This window comes from Nerophis ophidion, linkage group LG04 (genome assembly GCF_033978795.1).
Source record: "Nerophis ophidion isolate RoL-2023_Sa linkage group LG04, RoL_Noph_v1.0, whole genome shotgun sequence".
Lineage (NCBI taxonomy): Eukaryota > Metazoa > Chordata > Actinopteri > Syngnathiformes > Syngnathidae > Nerophis > Nerophis ophidion.
Genome location: NC_084614.1, coordinates 66,390,045 through 66,411,807, shown reverse-complemented (window position 1 = coordinate 66,411,807; position 21,763 = coordinate 66,390,045). Strand labels below are relative to the sequence as shown.

Below are 21,763 nucleotides of genomic sequence, written 5' to 3'. Positions count from 1 at the left end.
AATTTGATCAAAAATTCCCTAAAACAGCCCACTACCTATAATATAGTTTTTTTAAACATAAGATCCCTGATTAAAAAAAATGTTTCTGCTCTTACCTCAGAAATTGCCTGTTCAGATGTTATGATTGTGGTTCAGAGATTTGTTTGTAGATTATATTTATTTTCCATAACAAACACAATAACTTAAATACCCTGGCAGTGGCAATAAGCTTAAATGTTTGTATTTAAATTTTTTGAGTTGATTTTTATAAAATATGCTATTTAACTGCTACTGTTTAACAAGGACAGATTTAAATTGTGTTTGCACAACTAATGTTTTGGTGCTTTTGTTCATGTGGGAAAATATTCCAATAAAGGTGCACTACACACTACTTTTGAATTCATTATTGGGCTTTGCGTATACAATGCAGTTAATCGCGATTAATCGGAGAAATAGTGCGATTAACTTCGATTACAATTTTTAATCGTTGCCCAGCCCTAATATATATATATATATATATATATATATATATATATATATATATATATATATATATATATATATATATATAAAATATATGTACTTATATTCTATTTTGCTTTCATCTGACCACATGACATTCTCCCAATCCTCTGCTGTATCGTCCATGTATCCATTTTGGTATAAACTCAACTTGTCGTGTTTGGAGGAAGAAGAATACTGAGTTGTATCCAAAAAATACCACACCTACTGTAAAGCATGGGGGTGGAAACATCATGATTTGGGGCTGTTTTTATGCTAAGGAGACAGGACGATTGATCCGTGTTAAGGAAAGAATGAATGGGGCCATGTATCGTGAGATTTTGAGCCAAAACCTCCTTCCATCAGTGAGAGCTTTGAATGGTTGACCAAATACTTATTTTCCACCAAAATTTACAAACAAATTCTTTAAAATTCCTACAATGTGGATTCCTGGATTTTTTTTCACATTCTGTCTCTCACAGTTGAAGTGTACCTATGATGAAAATTACAGACCTCTGTCATCATTTTAAGTGGGAGAACTTGCACAATCGGTGGCTGACTAAATACTATTTTTGCCCCACTGTATATATATATATATATATATATATATATATATATATATATATATATATATATATATATATATATATATATATATACATACAGACACACACATATATACATATATATGTATATACTGTACATATATTTTATAAAACATATATATATAAACTAATTTGGAAACAAGTATAATTGTTTTCTGTAAGACTTTATAATAAATACTTACCACAAAGCATTTGTAAGTACTGAATGTATTAATACTGAATCGTATACATTTTAGAAACAGTTATAAATGTTTAAAGTAACTAATAATAAAGAAAATGTAATTAGAATACATGTGTTGGATACTTAATACTTAATAATTGTATTCTATGTGTTTAATAATTGTATATTTACACACAGAATAAAAATTTAAACGCAACACTTTTGTTTTGGCTGCCATTTTTCATGAGTTGAACTCAAAGTTGTAAAACTATTACTATATACACAAAATACCTATTCTTCTCAGATTAGTTAGTGGGGACTTCCGAGACATCCCATCCCGGTATGATTATTGCACAGGTGTGCCTTAGGCTGGCCACAATTAAAAGGCCACCCTGAAATGTGAAGTTTTATCACACAGCACAATGGCGCAGATGTCGCAGGTTTTGAGGGCGCGTGCAGTCGGCAGGCTGACTGCAGGAGTGTCCACCAGAGCTGTTTAGCCACACCAGCCCAGGACCTCCAATTCCAGCAAGTGTACGTTGATGATCGTGTGAGACCAGCCACCCGGACAGTTGCTGCAACAATTGGTTTGCATAACCAAATAATTTCTGCACGAACTGTGAGAAAATGTCTCAGGGAACCTCATCTGCATTCTTGTCGTTCTCGTCAGGGTCTCGACCTGACTGCAGTTTGTCGTCGTAACATACATGAGCGGGCAAGTGCTCACATTCGATGGCGTCTGGCACGTTGGAGAGCTGTTCTCTTCACGGATGAATCCCGGTTTTCACAATTCAGGGCAGATAGCAGACAGCATGTGCGGCGTCGTATGTGAGAAGGGTTTGCTGATGTCAACGCTGTGAATCGAGTGGCCCATGGTGGCGGTGTGGGGTTATGGTATGGGCAGGTGAACAACAACAACGAACGCTAGTGCATTTAATTGATGACATTTTAAATGCACAGAGATACCGTGACGAGATCCTGAGGCCCCGTTGTTGTGCCATTCACACGAGAACATCACCTCATGTTGCAGCATGACAATGCACGGCCCCAAGTTGCAAAGATCAATACACAATTCCTGTAAGTTAAAACCTCCCCGTTCTTGCATGTTCCAGACATGTCACCCATTGAGTATGTTTGGGATGCTGTGGATCGGCGTATACGACAGCGCGTTCCAGTTCCTGCCAATAACCAGCAACTTGGCACAACCATTGAAGAGGAGTGGACCAACATTCCACAGGCCACAATCAACAACCTGATCAACTCTATGGGAAGGAAATGTGTTGCACTGTGTGAGGCAAATAGTGGTCACACCAGATACTGACTGCTTTTCTGACACCCTCCCAACCCCAGAACCCAAAAAAAGCAAAGCTGCACATTTCAGAGTGGCCTTTTATCGTGGGCAGTCTAAGGCACACCTGTGCAATAATCACAGCATCCATCAGCATCTTGATATGCCACACCTGTGAGGTGGGATGGATTATCTTGGCAAAGAAGAAACACTCACTAACACAGATTTAGACAGATTTGTGAACAATATTTAAGAGGAATAGGTCTTTTGTGTACATAGAATGGAAAAAGTTTGAGATCTTTTGAATTCAACTCATGAAAAACGGGCGCACAAACAAAAGTGTTGCGTTTATATTTTAGTCCAGTAACTTAGCATTGAAATGCTGAGTCAGTCATTTATAAAAGGGGTGTCAAACCCATTTCACCCCTGGGGCAGCATGGATGAAAATATGTGCCGGACTATTAAAATTGTGGCATTAAAATAAAAAATTAAAGACAACTTCAGTTTGTTTTCTTTGTCTTACTTTGGCCTAAAATAGAACAAACACGTTCTGAAAATATCACAATCAAATTATAGAAAAAAATACCGGCAGCGGTAAAGTTTAGGTCCAGGAAGGAAACATGAAAGTGAATGAATCTTTATAACTGAACACATTTACATATGCATTCAAAGGTGTTTTCTTTTGTATTATTTCTTAAAATTATTTAAGTAACCTTTATGACAACCTTTTTCCAAAACACAATATTGAATGTGAGATATACCGTATTTCCTTGAATAGCCGCCGGGGCGCTAATTAATTTAAAACCTCTTCTCACTCCTGCGCTCATTCAAGGCATGCAGTAAAAGTAAGCAATGGCATGCAGTAAAAATTTGAGTGTGAAATAAAAAATTAATAAAATAAAAAAAAATATATATTCTGCGGCCGCGGCCCGGTGGTTGGGGACCACTGCTCTACAACATGTCATCGCACCCATCTTTACACCATGCTATCTGCGTGCCGGTCGGACGCATGCATATCGCTGCTTCTCATACGAGATTGAAATGCATACTTGGTCAACAGCCATACCTTTTAAACTGATGGTTGTGATATAAACAACTTTAACACTCTTACTAATATGCGCCACACTCTGTGAACCCACACCAAACACATTTCTGGAGAACATTTACTCTGTAACACATTATAAACGCAACATAAGAATTACCCGGAATTCCAATGCATCCATGACTCTTGGCTATATTATACACGCGTCCCCAACCCCGCCCACCTGGAAAGGGGAGGGGGGGCGTTGGGGGGTGTTTGGTGCTAGCGGATTGTATAGTATAGCCAAGAGTCATGGATGCATTGGAATTCTGGGTAATTCTTATGTTGCGTTTATAATGTATTACAGAGCCAATGTTCTCCGGAAATGTGTATGGTGTGGGTCCACAGAGTGTGGCGCATATTAGTAAGAGTGTTAAAGACAAGTTGTTTTATATCACAACCATCAGTGTGATCTGTATGGCTGTGGAACAAGAGCTCTGGTTTACACATAATAGCAAAAAAAACCCCTCCTCCATTATTGTGGAAATGATGACAGGGGAAGCGTCACTTGTGACGTCACAACTTTGACTTGGCGGTAAAAGTAAGCATGCGCCAATAAATTTGGGGAGCGTTTTTTTTTTTGAATTCTAGTCCGTCGCTATCAATATCCTCAAACACAAATCTTTCATCCTCGCTCATATTAATGGGGAAATTGTCGTTTTCTCAGTCGGAATAGCTGTTTTTGTTAGAGCCTCTTGTTAAAATCAATGTGAATATATGAGGAGCCATCAACATGTGACGTCATCGTCTGCGACTTCCGGTAGAGGCAGGGCTTTTTCTCCAGTTGCGAACTTTATCGTGGATGTTCTCTACTAAATCCTTTCGGCAAAAATATGGCAATATCGCGAAATGATCAAGTATTACACAAAGAATGGACCTGCTATCCCCGTTTGAATAAGAACATCTCATTTCAGTAGGCCTTTATGCACACATACCCACTATACCCAAAACGCCTATTGTCGATTTTGTGTTTTTGTTTTCTGTTCGCACAGCAGCTTCACAATTAGCCATAAAGACATTAGTTAATACAAGGAGACAGCAAAAAGTGGAGCAAATTTGACACCGGGGACGCTCAATTTCTCGTCACAACAAATAATCATACAGCAGCAGACAGACAACATTTGCTTTTGTGTGGTGTGGCATCCGTCCCGTCGTATCAGACTCCCCAAGGGTGGCCTTTGTGCTTGATTAAGTGAGATGACAAAAGCGCTGCTCGTTCAAAACACAATTCAATTACTGAGACAGGGCGCTCAGCTCAGAGGAGGACTTCTTCTTAGCATGCTGACCAAGTGGCCGCCGCTTAAAGAATAATTCATGTTGAAACACCCAACAAAAGCACAAATCCAATAAGGTGTTTGAGCGTGAGCGATGTGGAATCTCCAGTTTGTTCGGTTGATTCCATCAAGAGCTGAAATATTCATGGACAACATCTTGCAGTCAAAATCCTAGAGGTTGCACATCCTTTCAGTTGAAGAAGTAAAGAAAAGATCCAAGAAGGGTGGAGTTGTTACAACAATTATATTTTATGACAATATTTACTTGGAGCACGTGTCCTCTTATAAGTACTTTGGTATTTGTTTTGATTCCCAGTTAACTTGGACACACCAAGTTGACTCTGTTTGATCCCGTATGAACCAGCGCCTGCACTTTCTGAGGAGGCTCAGGGTCCACGGTGTGGAAAGCAATATCATGATGTTGTTTTAGAAGGCAAACATTGAATCTGTCATCCGTTATGGCAGTGGTTCTCAAATGGGGGTACACGTACCCCTTGGAGGTATGCCAAGGGTTACGTGAGGGACGGCGTGGCACAGTGGAAGAGTGGCCGTGCGCAACCCGAGGGTCCCTGGTTCAAGCCCCACCTAGTACCAACCTCGTCACGTCCGTTGTGTCCTGAGCAAGACACTTCACCCTTGCTCCTGATGGGTGCTGGTTAGCGCCTTGCATGGCAGCTCCCTCCATCAGTGTGTGAATGGGTAAATGTGGAAGTAGTGTCAAAGCGCTTTGAGTACTTTGAAGGTAGAAAAGCGCTATACAAGTGCAACTCATTTATTTATATACATATTTTTTAATATTCTAAAAATAGCAACAATTCAAAAATCCTTTATAAATATATATTTATTAAAACTATTTCTAGAAAATATTAATGCAAGTTCATAAACTGAAAAATAAATACAACAATACAATATTCAGTATTGACAGCTCGATTTTTTCTGGACATGTTCCATAAATATTGATGCTAAAGATTTTTTTTGGTGAAGGAATCTTTAGAATTAAGTTCATGAATCCAGATGAATCTCTATTACAATCCCAAAAAAGGGCACTTTAAGTTGATGATTACTTCTATGTGTAGAAATCTTTATTTATAATTAAATCACTTGTGTATTTTTCAACAAGTTTTAAGTTTTATGTAAATATAAACGGAATACAATGATTTGCAAATCCTTTTCAACCCACATTCAGTTGAATATGCTACAAAGACAACATATTTGATGTTCAAACTGATAAACATTTTTTTTTTGGCAAATAATCGTTAACTTTAGAATTTGATGCCAGCAACACATGACAAAGAAATTGGGAAAAGTGGCAATAAACACTTATAAAGTTGAGGAATGCTCATCAAACACTTATGTGGAACATCCCACAGGTGTGCAGGGTAATTGTGAATAGGTGGGTGCCATGATTAGGTATAAAATCAGCTTCCATGAAATGCTAAGTAATTCACAAACAAGGATGGGGTGAGGGTCACCACTTTGTAAGCAAATTGTCAAACAGTTTTAGAACAACATTTCTCAACGAGCTATTGCAAGGAATTTAGGGATTTTACCATCTACGGTCCGTAAAATCATCAAAAGGTTTAGAGAATCTGGAGAAATCACTGCACGTAAGCGATGATATTACGGACTTTTGATCCCTCAGGCGGTACTGCATCAAAAACCAACATCAGTGTGTAAAGGATATCACCACATAGGCTCAGGAACACTTCATAAAACCACTGTCAGTGACTACAGTTGATCGCTACATCTGTAAGTGCAAGTTAAAACTCCACTATGCAAAGCCAAACCCATTTATCAACAATATCCTGAAACGCCACCGGCTTAGCTGAGCCCGAGCTCACCTAAGATGGACTGATGCAAAGTGGAAAGGTGTTCTGTGGTCTGACGAGTCCACATTTCAAATTGTTTTTGGAAACAGAGGACGGGGTGTCCTCCAGAACAAAGAGGAAAATACCCATCCGGATTGTTTTCAAAAGCCAGCATCTGTGATGGTATGGGGGTGTATTAGTGCAAAAGGCATGGGTAACTTACACATCTGTGAAAGCACCATTAATGCTGAAAGGTCCATACAGGTTTTGGAGCAACATATGTTGTCATCCAAGCAACGTTATCATGGACGCCCCTGTTTATTTCAGCAAGACAAGTGTTACAACAGCGTGGCTTTGGAAAAAAAGAGTGCGGGTAATTTCCTGGCCCACCTGCAGTCCAGACCTGTCTCCCATCGAAAATGTGTGGCGCATTATGATGCGTAAAATACGACAGCGGAGACCCCGGACTGTTGAACGACTGAAGCTCTACATAAAACAAGAATGGGAAAGAATTCCACTTTCAAAATTTCAACAATTAGTTTCCTCAGTTCCCAAATGTTTATTGAGTGTTGTTAAAAGAAAAGGTGATGTAACACAGTGGTGAACATGCCCTTTCCCAACTACTTTGGCATGTGTTGCAGCCATGAAATTCAAAGTTAATTATTATTTGCAAAAATAAAAGTTTATGAGTTTGAACATCAAATATCTTGTCTTTGTAGTGCATTCAATTGAATATGGGTTGAAACTGATTTGCAAATCATTGTATTCCGTTTGTATTTACATCTAACACAATTACCCAACTCATATGGAAACGGGGTTTGGATAACAAGACCGTATTAGATCATAAAACATGATTTGATAACCACAGTGTTCGTCATCATTTATCATAAATTCATCACTAATTGATTGTATTTAACTTCAAAATAAAAATGTTCTACCGATTATTCCCTTTTGGGGTTGCGGGAGGCGCTGGCGCCTAGCTCAGTTACAATCGGGCGGAAGGCGGGTACACCCTGGACAAGTCCCCATCTCATCGCAGGGCTGAAAAACCAACAAAACTAAAACATTAACTCTTTAAAATAAAATCATTGAAACAAGAACCGGGGTGTCTGATATCATGTATCCTGGTTTTGTCACTTTTTTTAATTGAATTATAAAAATTAGGATCAATGATATGAGGACTAAAGTGTCAGGTTGTTTACCCTAAATGTATCAGTAATTCTTTTATCTTTTAGTAAGCTATAATCGATCATCGATTATATATTATCTATTCATTTTACTGTTTGTGCAAGGTTTACCTATAATATAACTTATAACAATTTGCTTGTATCTATGACATGGGGCAGATAATATAAGCTTATATTCATTTTCATTCATAATTTATTCTAATGTGAATGAAAGAAAAATAAAAAAGGAATTATACAATGATTGCCAGAGTTTACCCCTGTACCATATCCTGTACTACACAATGTTTCTGTTTGTTTGTATTTAAATTTACAACCGCCTATAAGTGATACTGAAGCATAAATAAAATATCCGTTGTCTGGCATGATTTTGATCTGACAGCAGCAATTAAGGTAACCATTCTCTTTTTTCTGTTTTTATTTTTTGGTGAATATGATCAGAGTAGCAAGTTTCCTTTCTACACAGCTATTTGTTTAAAACGATATAATAATTTTCTAACTACCGTAAATTCCGAACGGTAAGCCGCTACTTTTTCCCAACGTTTTGAACCCTGCGGCTTACAAGATAGAGCGGCTAAATTACGCATTTTACTTTGCTGACGGCCATTATAAAAATTAAAAAAACAAGCAAAAACTCGATCAGGGTGTTTTATTGTTTGTGCTTTGGCGCCATCTTTTGGATGAATTCGCTCACTTCAGGTGCTGCAGTATCCTTCCAGTTATCGGTAATGCCCCTCCCTCCCCCACACCTGAGTCCATAGCGTTCCTACTTGTGTGGATTCTTCATTCATGACTCCAAGGAAAGTTTGTAAGTTTTACAATATAACTAAAACAATTCTTACTTATCAAACTGTACCATGTGTGATGTATCTTGTAGGAGTGTTTTCATGCATATTTTTTAAGTGCTATCGTCATGTAATGATGCTAGCGCCATTAGCTAATATGCTAATGAGTGTCTGTGTTAGTTTCATTCACGTACAACGGCATCATTTTTGTAATGTTTCAGTAAACTCACCAAGACGTAACTTTAGAATTATTGAGTCTGTTTAGCTTATCGGCTAGCTTCTGCAGCATGACAATGACTTTTGTTTTGTTTGATCAGCCGTTTTACTGCTGTGTTAGAGACACCGTTTGGACACAATTAAGGTATGTAAATAAACATTAAAACATACTGTGTAAATAAGTAATTTCATAACGTATATATCTGAAGCATTTTGTCTGTTGCGGCTAATATATGGGAAAATACATTTTTCCTTTTAAAATTTAGTGGGTGTTGCTTACAGCCTGGTGTATCTATAGTCCAGAAAATACAATATACATTTTATTAGGTCAAATTTTATTAGGTCAAAACCCGCTCGACATCCATTGCTTTCGTCCTCTCCAAGGTTCTCATAGTCATCATTGTCACCGATGTCCCACTGGGTGTGAGTTTTCCTTGCCCTTCTGTGGGCCTACCGAGGATGTCGTAGTGGTTTGTGTTGTGGTTTGTGCAGCCCTTTGAGACACTAGTGATTCAGGGCTATATAAGTAAACATTGATTAATTGAAATGTAGCGACTTTTAAAATCCAGCAGACGGCGCCTTTATAAAATACCCATACAGTTTTAGTGCAGTGCCAGTACAGGCAGTGAGTGTGCCTCACACACACTGAGGCATCATTTACACGTCAGTACTGACTAAACCAGGGGTCACCAACCTTTTTGAAAACAAGAGCTACTTCTTGGGTACTGATTAATGCGCAGGGCAACCAGTTTGATACACACTTAAATAAATTGATAGAATTAGGCAATTTACTCAATTTACCTTTAATAAATAAATCTATATATATAAAAAAATGGGTATTTCTGTCCGTCATTCCGTCGTACATTTTTTTTCCTTTTACGGAAGGATTTTTGTAGAGAATAAATGATGAAAAAAACACTTAATTGAACGGTTTACAAGAGGAGAAAACACGAAAACAATTATCATTTAATTTAGAAACATAGTTTATCTTAAATTTTGACTCTTTAAAATTCCAAATTGAACCGAAAAAAAGAAGAGAAAAACTAGCTAATTTGAATATTTTTGAAAAAATTAAAAAAAGAATAAATGGAACATCATTAGTAATTTTTCCTGATTAAGATTAATTTTAGAATTTTGATGACATGTCTTAAATAGGTTAAAATCCAATCTGCACTTTGTTATAATATATAACAAATTGGACCAAGCTATATTTCTAACAAAGACAAATCATTATTTCTTCTAGATTTTCCAGGACATTTTTTTTAAAAGAAATTCAAAAGACTCCAAAATAAGATTTAAATTTGATTCTACAGATTGTCTAGATTTGCCAGAATAATTTTTTTGAATTTTAATCAAAATAAGTTTGAAAAAAGATTTCACAAATATTCTTTGTCGAAAAAACAGAAGCTAAAATGAAGACTTAAATTAAAATGTATTTATTATTCTTTACAAAAAAAAAATTCTTGAACATTGATTTAAATTGTCAGGAAAGAAGAGGAAAAAATTTAAAAGGTAAAAAGGTATATGTGTTTAAAAATCCTAAAATCATTTTTAAGGTTGTATTTTTTCTCTAAAATTGTCTTTCTGAAAGTTATAAGAAGCAAAGTAAAAAAATGTATACATTTATTTAAACAAGTGAAGACTAAGTCTTTAAAATATTTTCTTGGATTTTCAAATTCTATCTGAGTTTTTTCTCTCTTAGAATTAAAAATGTCGAGCAAAGCGAGACCAGCTTGCTAGTAAATAAATAAAATTCAAAAAATAGAGGCAGGTCACTGGTAAGTGCTGCTATTTGAGCTATTTTTAGAACAGGCCAGTGGGCTACTAATCACCACGTTGGTGACCCCTGGACTAAACTATCTACAAACTGTATTAACTTTACAATTACACACATTCATCCTCCCACTATAATGAAGTGGTAACAAGAATACCATCAAAACATAAAGTGAACATACAATAATTGATGATAAGGGATGATGGGATAGAATCAAAGGAGCTGTGCTTCCTCCTGTTCCTTTTCAGACGTGTTGAATTGTGCAAGTGTAAACGTGTGACGTAACTATGTTAAGCATGTTAAAAACACACTAAACCATTATCAAAATTGCTTCTTTACCTTAAAGGAGATCTCATACTGTTCTCCTCCCCAGATCTCCAGACCTGTGTCATACCCGCCGAGCTCCCAGAACCAGCGTCTGTCTACGGCAAACAGCCCTCCCGCCATCACTGGAGACCTGCAAGACGGCGAACATTTGGGTTTACATTTATTGATCTTTTGCAGGATACTGTATATAAGCAGGAATTGGTCTACTTTGATCACTGTAAGGCTTAAAAATGTGCTTGAAACCAGTAGACTAGAAGCACAAACGTCCTCTGACGTGTTTGAAAGAAATAATCAGTTCAAGCCTCATATCTATTCTCTCTTGTCAACTCTGGTGAGTTCTATGCCCAAGAGGATTAGAGCAGTGCTAGACAATCGTTATAACTCACCAATGATACAATTTAATTGTGTTGCCAGCTATTGATGCAACAAAGACCGGGTGTTGCTCGTTAATCTGTACATTACACAAACTGTACACCTACTTCTCTAAAGGAAATCAATTTCTATAGTATCGCAAGATGTAATAAAAGTGCTTGCTCAACTGTGCTAGATGTCCATCTATTTCACATTTTATATTTGTGTGTTTGATTCCCAGCGAGACACAGCGATTTTTTAAAGTTCTCCGTTTTTTAGAAAAGGAGAACAAAGGTCGCTAAACCTACAAAGTGTTTGCCGTCTTAATCAAACCAATGTGTCACTCTAGTTTTAACAGACAACTTAACTTACCTCAAGCAAACAATTAAAATAACAGAAACAAGGATGTTACCACACCTATTTACATATATACCTATATACACCTATACATAACATGGTCACTACTGCCTACTTTGTCTTGTTATATTCTTATTTTACTGTTATATTGTTATTCCCATTGTTTTTATTCTTTTTGTAATATTTCTCTATTTTGTTTCCTTTTAAACCCCCATTATTTACTTTTTACTTTTTTTTAAATTGATCTCAACTGTACACTGCTGCTGGAATTTTAATTTTCCTGAAGGAACTCTCCTGAAGGAATCAATAAAGTACTATCTATCTATCTATCCATCTATTTTTTTCTACAGTGCGGTAGGGATTTAACAGTAACAGTAAAAATTCGTATAAGTGTTGTCCCGATACCAATATTTCGGTACCGGCACCAAAATTATTTTGATACTTTTCTACAAACCCCGTTTCCATATGAGTTGGGAAATTGATAGCGTTTAAAACAAGATAGCGTTTAAAATTTTGGAAAAAATCATAATATGACCCCTTTAATGCGCCTTTATATTGTACATACAAACACACATATACTCACACACACACCGTGATTCAAACATACAAACATAGGTACCTACATTCCCACATACATACACAAATACAGTTCATACCTACATACTCCAAGTTCGTCCATCTACACACACATTCACGGTACAAACATACAAATACTGTACATATACATTCACTGTACAAACATACATATACACATACTGTACATATACATTTACTGTACAAACATACATATACACATACTGTACATACACATTTACTGTAAAAGCATTCATATACACATTCTGTACATATACAAGTACATATACATACATACATTCATGCGCATAATCACGTTTCATCAAACATATATTAACGTTGTTGGGGTCGGCAACCCACGACTCTAGAGCCGCATGCAGCGCCGCTATAGTGGCTCTCTGGAGCTTTTTCAAAAATGTATGAAAAATGGAAAAAGTTGAGAGGAAAAAAAATATAAAAAAATCAATTTTTTGTTTTAATATAGTTTCTGTAGGAGGACAAACATGACACAAACCTCCCTAATTGTTATAAAGCACACTGTTTGTATTAAACATGCTTCACTGATTCGAGTATTTGGCAAGCCCCGTTTTGTCCTACTAATTTTGGCGGTCCTTGAACTCACCGTAGTTTGTTTACATGTACAACTTTCTCCGGCTTTCTAAGACGTGTTTTATGCCACTTCTTTTTCCGTCTCATTTTGTCCACCAAACGTTTAAGCTTGTGCATGAATGCACAAAGGGGAGTTTTGTTGACGTTATTGACTTGTGTGGAGTGATAATCACACATATTTGGTCACGGCATGACTGCAAGCTAATCGACGCTAACATGCTATTTAGGCTAGCTATATGTACACATTGCATCATTATGCCTCATTTGTAGCTATATTTGAGCTCATTTGGTTTACTTTAAGTCCTCTTAATTCAATTTATATCTCATGACACACTATCTGTATGTAATATGGCTTTTATTTTTTGCGACTCCAGACATATTTGTTTTTGTATTTTCGGGCCAATATGGCTCCTTCAACATTTTAGGTAGCCGACCCCTGCCCTAGGGTAAACTGGGTAACACATGGCACACTGACAAAGCTTAACCCATTGTTACTATAACAATCTACAAGATTAATATAGGTTGCCTCTCTTTCTTCCCCTCCATCTTTGGGTATTCCTTTTTACTTTTATTTTTTTATCTGTAGTTATCATTATGTATATGTATTGTTGCATCTGAACAACTGTATTGTTGATAATAGGGGTAAACTATTGGTAATGTTCATGATCAATAGCGCTTTTTCTATTGGTATTTGTATTGCTCCAGTTGTAGTGTAAAAATGCTCATTGTAATTTCTATATTATTATTTATTTTTCTAACTGCTTCTTTGCTATCACTTTTAAGATCATATTTGTACATATTGTATGTGCTGGTGATGTTCTATTGTTGTTGTTGTTTTTGTCATTTTTGTCTCTCTGTCTAATCCCCCTCTTAACCCCACAATTTCCCCCTCTGTCTTCCTTTTTCTCTCTTTCTATCCCCTCCTGCTATGGCCTGGCTGCACCAAATGATAATATAAATACATTTAATAAAGTCAAATTGAAATAAGGCAACAAGAGAAGCATCCTACACTTCTTTTTTGTAAAGTAAATCTGAACAGCCGATATGGGCATCTATATCAACTATATGATTTGCTTGAGCAGCTGGGCAGGACAAAACAAATAAATAATAAAAATAAATAAATATAATGCGCCTTTTGTATGAAAAACGACCTGAATAGACCCGCTCATCGGCAGTGCACCTTTTAGTCAGGGGCGCCCTATGGTCCGAAAAATACGGTATATCATTATTTATTATTGATTAAGCACTGCGTAAATGTGTGGAAGTGTATTCTTCAACAGTTTTTATGAGTCCCTTCTTTTTCATACCATGTGAGAAGCTTGTAACTGTAAGTAGGTTGGATATAATTATTGAAGATCATTAAAACCAAGAGTAAGATTACTAATTTAGTGTCAAAATTTGAGTGGGCCTTGAGCCCCTCTGTAGTGGAAAAGTTGGGCCCCAAGGTCAAAAAGGTCAAGAGCCCCAACGCTAGCAACCAGTTAACAGCTCAGGATTTTAGAGCTCTCAGACTTTCATCCGGAGGGACCCGGGTTTGGAGCCTCCGGTAAAAATGGACCACGAGTATCTAGAACCTTTAACAGTAATGTTTTCGAATACAGCACACAGCTTACAATACCCGAAGTAGAGCAACCACAACACCAATTAACAGTGTTTGGCGTTTCAAGGCAAAAAAAAAAAAAGAATTAAGTATACTCGACTCATGGTGCAGTGAGATAAAACACAAAAAAAGGGATACATTTTAGTTTTGATGTCTTCATTGTGCTAGAAAAACTATTGAAAATTCCATAGAACGTGACGCAAGAAAGTTTGCATGAGTGGATCTTTAAGGCTTTAACTGAATTTTTTTTAAGTCAGAAAGTTGTTTTGTGCAGCTGAAAAAAAGCTTAAACCTAGCAGTTGCTGTGGAAACTTAAAGGGATTAATCGCACAACATTTCTCAGTGTTCTGCGTTCCCCTCGGGGGAAATACAGTAGGTATCATCGCCTCGTGGAACTCGCAGATAAGAAAAACGAAAAGATACGTAGAAAAAAAGAAAAGAAAAGGAAAATGAGCTGCATAACGGTCGGAATCAATTCTCATTTTTTGAATTAGTCTTCTCTTCTTGCCCGACGAGATGACCTTCATCAGCACAAATCCAATTTGAGTAGCAAAGATTTTCATTTTCATTCTGATTGACATTGACACAGTGGGAAAAAAATCCATTGTGTGTGTGTGTTTGTGTGTGTGTGTGTGTGTGCGCATGGTATTTTACTCCTCATTTTACTGTCTCATCACCTCTTTCTCTCAGGTCGAGACAACCCTTCCTCAATGACAAATGTCCAAAATGGAAAATATCAACTTGGCCGTTTCCAATTAATTCAAACACTGCATAAGAACATTCGCTGAAACTCCGACTAAAATCTCTTTGCTTCAAACACTGACTCTTGTCCCGACTCAAAAAGTCCAACGGAAATGATTGATTTTTTAATTTTTTTATTATAGTTGCCATTTCCAAAATGAATTATTTTACCACCGAAAATCAATAGAAAATACTACTTGTTTAAAGTGTGGCACAAGCCCAAAAACACAGACACAGGCACATTTAGCTGCAATCTGGATTAAGACACATTTTGTTTGGATTAATGACATTTAAAATATGCACACTTTCTACGATTAAAAAAATAAATAAAATACAAAACAGAAAAAGACTTGAGCTAAAATCATAGAAAAGTTTCTAAAGCACTGAAGTGGTAAGGTTGCATTTTCTTTTGCACTTCAAGTGGATTGACAGTTGATTAAGAAACATAGCTATTATTATTTATTATTGATTTAGCAGCGTGTAAATGTATGGAAGCGTGTTCTTCAACAGTTTTTATGAGTCCCTTCTTTGCAGTACATTAGATTAGTACTTAGTACTTATTTTTGTAATCAGTCTGACCTAATCCTTGATTAAAAATCTTTGTGGTTACATATCATGTGAGAAGGTTGTAAACTGTAAGTAGGTTAGATATAATTATTGAATATCAGTAAAACCAAGAGTAAAATTAGTAATTTAGTGTCAATATTTGAGTGGGCCCCGGGGCCCTCTGTAGTGAAAAAGTTGGGCCCCAAGGTCAAAAAGGTTAAGAACCCCTACACGACAAAACCAGTTAACAGCTCAGGATTTTAGTGCTCTCAGACTCTCATCCGGAGGGACCCGGGTTTGGAGCACCCGGTAAAAATTGATTTTTTTTTAAATTTTCCATAACTATTCCATGGTTTAGAAATTGTATTTGAAATTGTTATGACTTTTCCAGGTTCCAGGTTTTTCGAGACTGTACAAACCCTTTTGAACATTCTCCATTGGCATACATGTGTAAAACTAAGATAAGCCATGCTAAAATGATGACGTAAAACTAAAAAGGAAACTGCCCCCCTGAGAAAAAAGCCTGAACATTGGAGGTTGTACAGTGTCAAAGAAAAAATTTACCTTGAATTGATTAATGTGGACCCCGACTTAAACAAGTTGAAAAACTTATTCGGGTGTTACCATTTAGTGGTCAATTGTACGGAATATGTACTGAACTGTGTAATTTACTAATAAAAGTATCAATCAATCAAACCTCTGAAGTTCTAAGTTTATCGGACCCTGGAGTTTTGGGTAGTACCGTTATGGATCCAATAAACTATCATAACGCAAGCGGATCTGTGTCATAGTGTAAGATTTTTCTAGAAGAGGGAAGAATACAGAGCATCTTTCGCTGCACTTTTCTCACTTGGGTGTTTACAGCACAGCCTTGTTCAGGCCAATGCAAAGGGAGTCAAATTGCAAAAAAGGATTGATATTGGCTGAGTAAACAAAAACATTCCAACGGTTTTGTGTCCCCCAGTTGTCCATTCTGGCTCTCAAAATGATTCTAATTCTGCCTTGTAGTGCGGAAAGCTTCTTTGAGATCTTATTCAGTCGCCAAAGTCTAAGTTTCCAGACGTCTGCCCATTCCATTCCTTTGGGCTTCTTGAACAGCTGCTATCGTCTTCCGATTTTGTCGACTGACCAGAGCAATGCTCAATCCAATTAGCAGATGCCCTGTTATCAATCCATCCATCCATTTTCTACCGCTTGTTATCATAGCTCCAAATCGCGTGATATCCCCCTGGCTGTCCTGTCAGGTACAGGACTTTCCACTTCTCTCAAGAGTCCGTCATATATCCTGCAGCAAACTCCCCCAAACCTGTGCTTCTGGTCGAAAAGATCTTGTCATTTTAATTGATAAATTCCATACTTAGATTTCCGATCTCAGAAAGTTAAAACTTTGAAGAGTTGTATACACTCTGAAAAATATGGCTACTGCTAACCTGAACGAGAGCCAGACGTTCGTTCCAAAGAAAATAAAAATGTCGTCAGTGGTTTAGATTTACGGCAACAGGCGCAAATCACATGTGGCAGCACGCTGCAAAGTTTGTTTAAAGGGGAACATTATCACCAGACCTATGTAAGCGTCAATATATACCTTGATGGTGCAGAAAAAAGACCATCTATTTTTTTTACCGATTTCCAAACTCTAAATGGGTGAATTTTGGCGTATTAAACGCCTTTCTGTTTATCGCTCTGGAGGGGATGACGTCAGAATGTGACGTCGCCGAGGTAATACAGCCGCCATTTTCATTTTCAACCCATTGTAAACATTGGGTCTCAGCTCTGTTATTTTCCGTTTTTTCGACTATTTTTTGGAACCTTGGAGACATCATGCCTCGTCGGTGTGTTGTCGGAGGGTGTAACAACACTAACAGGGAGGGATTCAAGTTGCACCACTGGCCCGAAGATGCGAAAGTGTCTGCCGCCAGACCCCCATTGAATGTACCAAAGTGGCACCACATTTTACCGGCGATGACAGACATGACACACAGATGTATGGATAACCTGCAGATGCATTTGCAATGATAAAGTCAACGAAATCACAAAGGTGAGTTTTGTTGATGTTGACTTATGTGCTAATCAGACATATTTGGTCGCGGCGTGACTGCCAGCTAATCGATGCTAACATGCTACGCTAATCGACGCTAACATGCTATTTACCGGCGGTGCTAAAGCAGACATGGCACAGCGATGTATCGATAACTTGCAGATGCATGTGTAACGATAAAGTCACAGAAATCACAGAGGTGAGTTTTGTTGATGTTGACTGCCAGCTAATCGATGCTAACATGCTACACTAATCGATGCTAGCATGCTATTTACCGGCGGTGCTAAAGCAGACATGGTACAGAGATGTATGGATAACCTGCAGATGCATTTGCAACTATATTACGTTTCCTTCCACCCACATTTAATGCGAAAAAAACACTTACCAATCGAAGGATTTAAGTTGCTCCAGCGTCACAAGATGCGAAAGTCCTGATCGTTTGATCCGCACATTTTACCGGCGATGCTAACGCAGCTATTCAGCCATGCTATGGCTATGAATAGCGTCAATAGCTATTCGCTCAATAGCTTCAGTGTCTTCTTCAATACTTTCATACTCCAACCATCCGTTTCAATACATGCGTAATCTGTTGAATCGCTTAAGCCGCTGAAATCCGAGTCTGAATCCGAGCTAATGTCGCTATATCTTGCTGTGCTATTCGCCATTGTTTGTTTACACTGGTAGCACTGTATGACGTCACAGGGAATTGGATGGTGGCATCGCAAATATCGAAAATCAAGCACTTTAAAGCTTTTTTTAGGGATATTCGGAGACCGGTAAAATTTTGAAAAAAAAATCAAAAAATACAACATGCCACTGGGAACTGATTTTTATTGTTTTTAACCCTTTTGAAATTGTGATAATGTTCCCCTTTAAAAAACAGGCAACGTCACAAAAAATGTATTCCAGAATCTGAAACCGAAGCATACAGCCAAGTAGGGGTAATGATTCTCCCTACGAGGTTGAACAAGACCTTAAAAACAAACAAACTCCATCTATTGGTTTCTTTTAAAAGTAGTGAAAAAAATCCATACATCTATTTTTTTGTGAAAATATCAAGTGATTTTATTAATTGGCCATATCGGCAAGACCTCATTTTAAATAACCGATATGAACCGGAAATCGGTTTTAAGATTTCCGACCTTTAACGCAAAGACACAACAAACTTCTTCTTTGTCTCTCATGGACACACACTTGTTGCTAACTTTGGTCTGTGTAGCGACTGCACGACACCAAGGCAGGAACAGAGACACGCGGCAGGCTTCCACACACTGCAAAAACTGAGATCTAAGTAAGATTAAATATCTCAAATAAGGGTGATATTTGCTTATTTTCGGTCTGGTAAGATAATTCTTCTAACTAAGCAGATTTTATGTTTTACTTGTTTTAAGGGTTTTGGCCCTAAATGATCTCAGTAAGATATTACAGCTTGCAGCTGAGATTTTATGATCTATATTGAGTAAAACAAGCTTCGAACTAGAATACCAACTGATGCAAAGCTGTGTCATCAACACTCACAAGTATAAAACGGGCGGCATGGCGTAGTGGGTAGAGCGGCCGTGCCAGAAACCTTAGGGTTGCAGGTTCGCTTCCCACCTATTGACATCCAAATCGCTGCCGTTGTGTCCTTGGCCAGGACACTTCACCCTTGCCCCCGGTGCCGCTCACACTTCTGAATGAATGATGAATGAATGATTGGTGGTGGTCGGAGGGGCCGTAGGCGCAAACTGGCAGCCACCCTTCCATCAGTCTACCCCAGGGGAGCTGTGGCTACAGATGTAGCTTACCACCACCAGGTGTGAATGAATGATGGGTTCCCACTTCTCTGTGAGCGCTTTGAGTATTTAACAATAGAAAAGCGCGATATAAATCTAATCCATTATTATTATTATTATTATTATTAAAACTACTTTTTTAAAGTAATAATTTCTTACTTCAAACATGAAAAAAAACCCATGATGCAGAGCGCTTATCATTATCTCAAGATAATGGCACCAGCATTTACTTAATTTAAGAATATTTTTCAACATATTGAGCAAAAAGGTCTAATTTTTTTCTACCAAGAAAAGTATACTTGTTATTAGTGAGAATGTACTTATTTTAAGGTATTTTTGGGTTCATTGAGGTTAGCTAATTTTACTTGTTTTGGAAAGTCTTTACAAGCCGAATGTTCTTGTTTTATAAGCAGATAATTTTGCTTAGTTCAAATAAAATACCCCTTATTTTTGTATCTTTTTCAAAATTGTTTTTGAACACTGACTTTTTGCAGTGCACACATGCAGCCACAGAAAATATACGCCACACACACATACCCCACCCCCATCCAAGGCCCTTGACGCGAATCCCACAGGGGTGATGGACGGAGGGGCAGCGCCCGCAGAGCTACAGCCTGCCACCGTGGCCCCTACTCCCTCCCCTCTGTTGCTACTCTCGAGATGTATTTGTAATATGTATATGTGATTTCCTATGGAGGTTTTTTTCCCACTCCAGACTGGGCCCCCTTAGGAGCCCAGTCTAGATTGTATTTTTTTACTCAGCGTTGACCTTTTCCCCATATTTTACTGGGCGCCTTGTGGCGACCCATCAGCATTCCTGTTCTGTAACCCTGTACACTGTTTCTTTGTTTAATCTTGAACAGGTTTGTACTAAAAAACTAAGTTTTGTTGTACCTGTGCAATAACAATAAAGACCTACCTTGATTAAAACGGTATGAGTGCATCAGTAAACTTGTAAAACAGGGGTGTCAAACTTAAATACAGAGTGGGCCAAAATTAAAAACTGAACAAAGCCGCGGGCCAAGGTTGAACAAGTTAACCTTTTAATAGGGACCCAAACAAGTTTCGCATTGAACATTGAACAAGCAAGGCTTATATAACTTTATAGTGACATGCAAAATCGAGTTTCAAATAATAACAATAATAATTGAGAAATATCAATGGCATATCAAATAACACTATAGTAAAATTTGAATGCCTCTTTTCTATTTGCAGCCCTCTGACGTAAAGATCAAAATAAACTTTTTCAATAGGCTAATGATAAATTTTAAAATAAAATAATAATGAATGAATCAAACATTCAAGCCTTGAAGTAGCAAAAGAAAGTGCATGAATAAAACGTTAGTTATTGCTCAGTTTGCTACACTGATTTGCTTTAACACTGAATATGGAATAAGCAACGCGTATATGACTTAATAGTGCAAAATCAACTTTCAAAAAACAAACAAAAAAATATCAATGGCATATTAAAGACAATTTAAATAAAAAAATGAATGCCTCTTTTCTATTTGCAGCCTTCTGAGGTAAATATCAACATTGACTTTTTCCACAGGCTAATACATTTGAAAATAAAATTGTTGTTTTGTTGGTAGCGAGTGGTGTATTTTGTAGTGTCCCGGAAGAGTTAGTGCTGCAATGGGTTCTGGGTATTTGTTCTGTTGTGTTTATGTTGTGTTACGGTGCAGATGTTCTTCCGAAATGGGTTTGTCATTCTTGTTTGGTGTGGGTTCACAGTGTGGCACATATTTGTAACAGTGTTAAAGTTGTTTATACGGCCACCCTCAGTGTGACCTGTATGGCTGTTGAGCAAGTATGTGTGGCATTCACTTAAGTGTGTGTACAAGTCGCATATATCATGTGACTTGGCCGGCACGCTGTTTGTATGGAGTAAAAGCGGACGTGACAACATATTGTAGACAACGCTAAAGGCAGTGCCGTTATAGTACCGGCGGGCCAGCTCTAATGTTAATTTGATATTGCCTCAAGGGCCAAATGAAATTGTACGGCGGGCCAGATTTGGCCCGCGGGCCAGAGTTTGACACCCATGTTGTAAAATGTAACATAAACCTTACCATGGGCCGGTTTAACAATCTGCAACTGCAGGAAGTCTCATTTGCTCAGCATAGTACTCTCTTTACCTCTCTCAGGTGTTGTGTCTCAATGGGTGGCTGCATCCTTCGCAGTGTGCTCT

At 37.6% G+C, this 21,763-nt stretch overlaps 1 protein-coding gene across 2 annotated transcripts in view; it reads right to left on the bottom strand.

Annotated features, from left to right (window-relative positions):
* Positions 1-21,763, bottom strand: part of LOC133551767 (polypeptide N-acetylgalactosaminyltransferase 10-like) — a 243,181-nt gene that overhangs the window by 35,398 nt on the left and 186,020 nt on the right. For both annotated transcript variants that reach the window (XM_061898831.1, XM_061898832.1), the window contains exon 7: positions 10,995-11,112. In XM_061898831.1, coding sequence (XP_061754815.1) covers positions 10,995-11,112 — 118 coding nt within the window. The remainder of the gene's footprint in view (positions 1-10,994; positions 11,113-21,763) is intronic.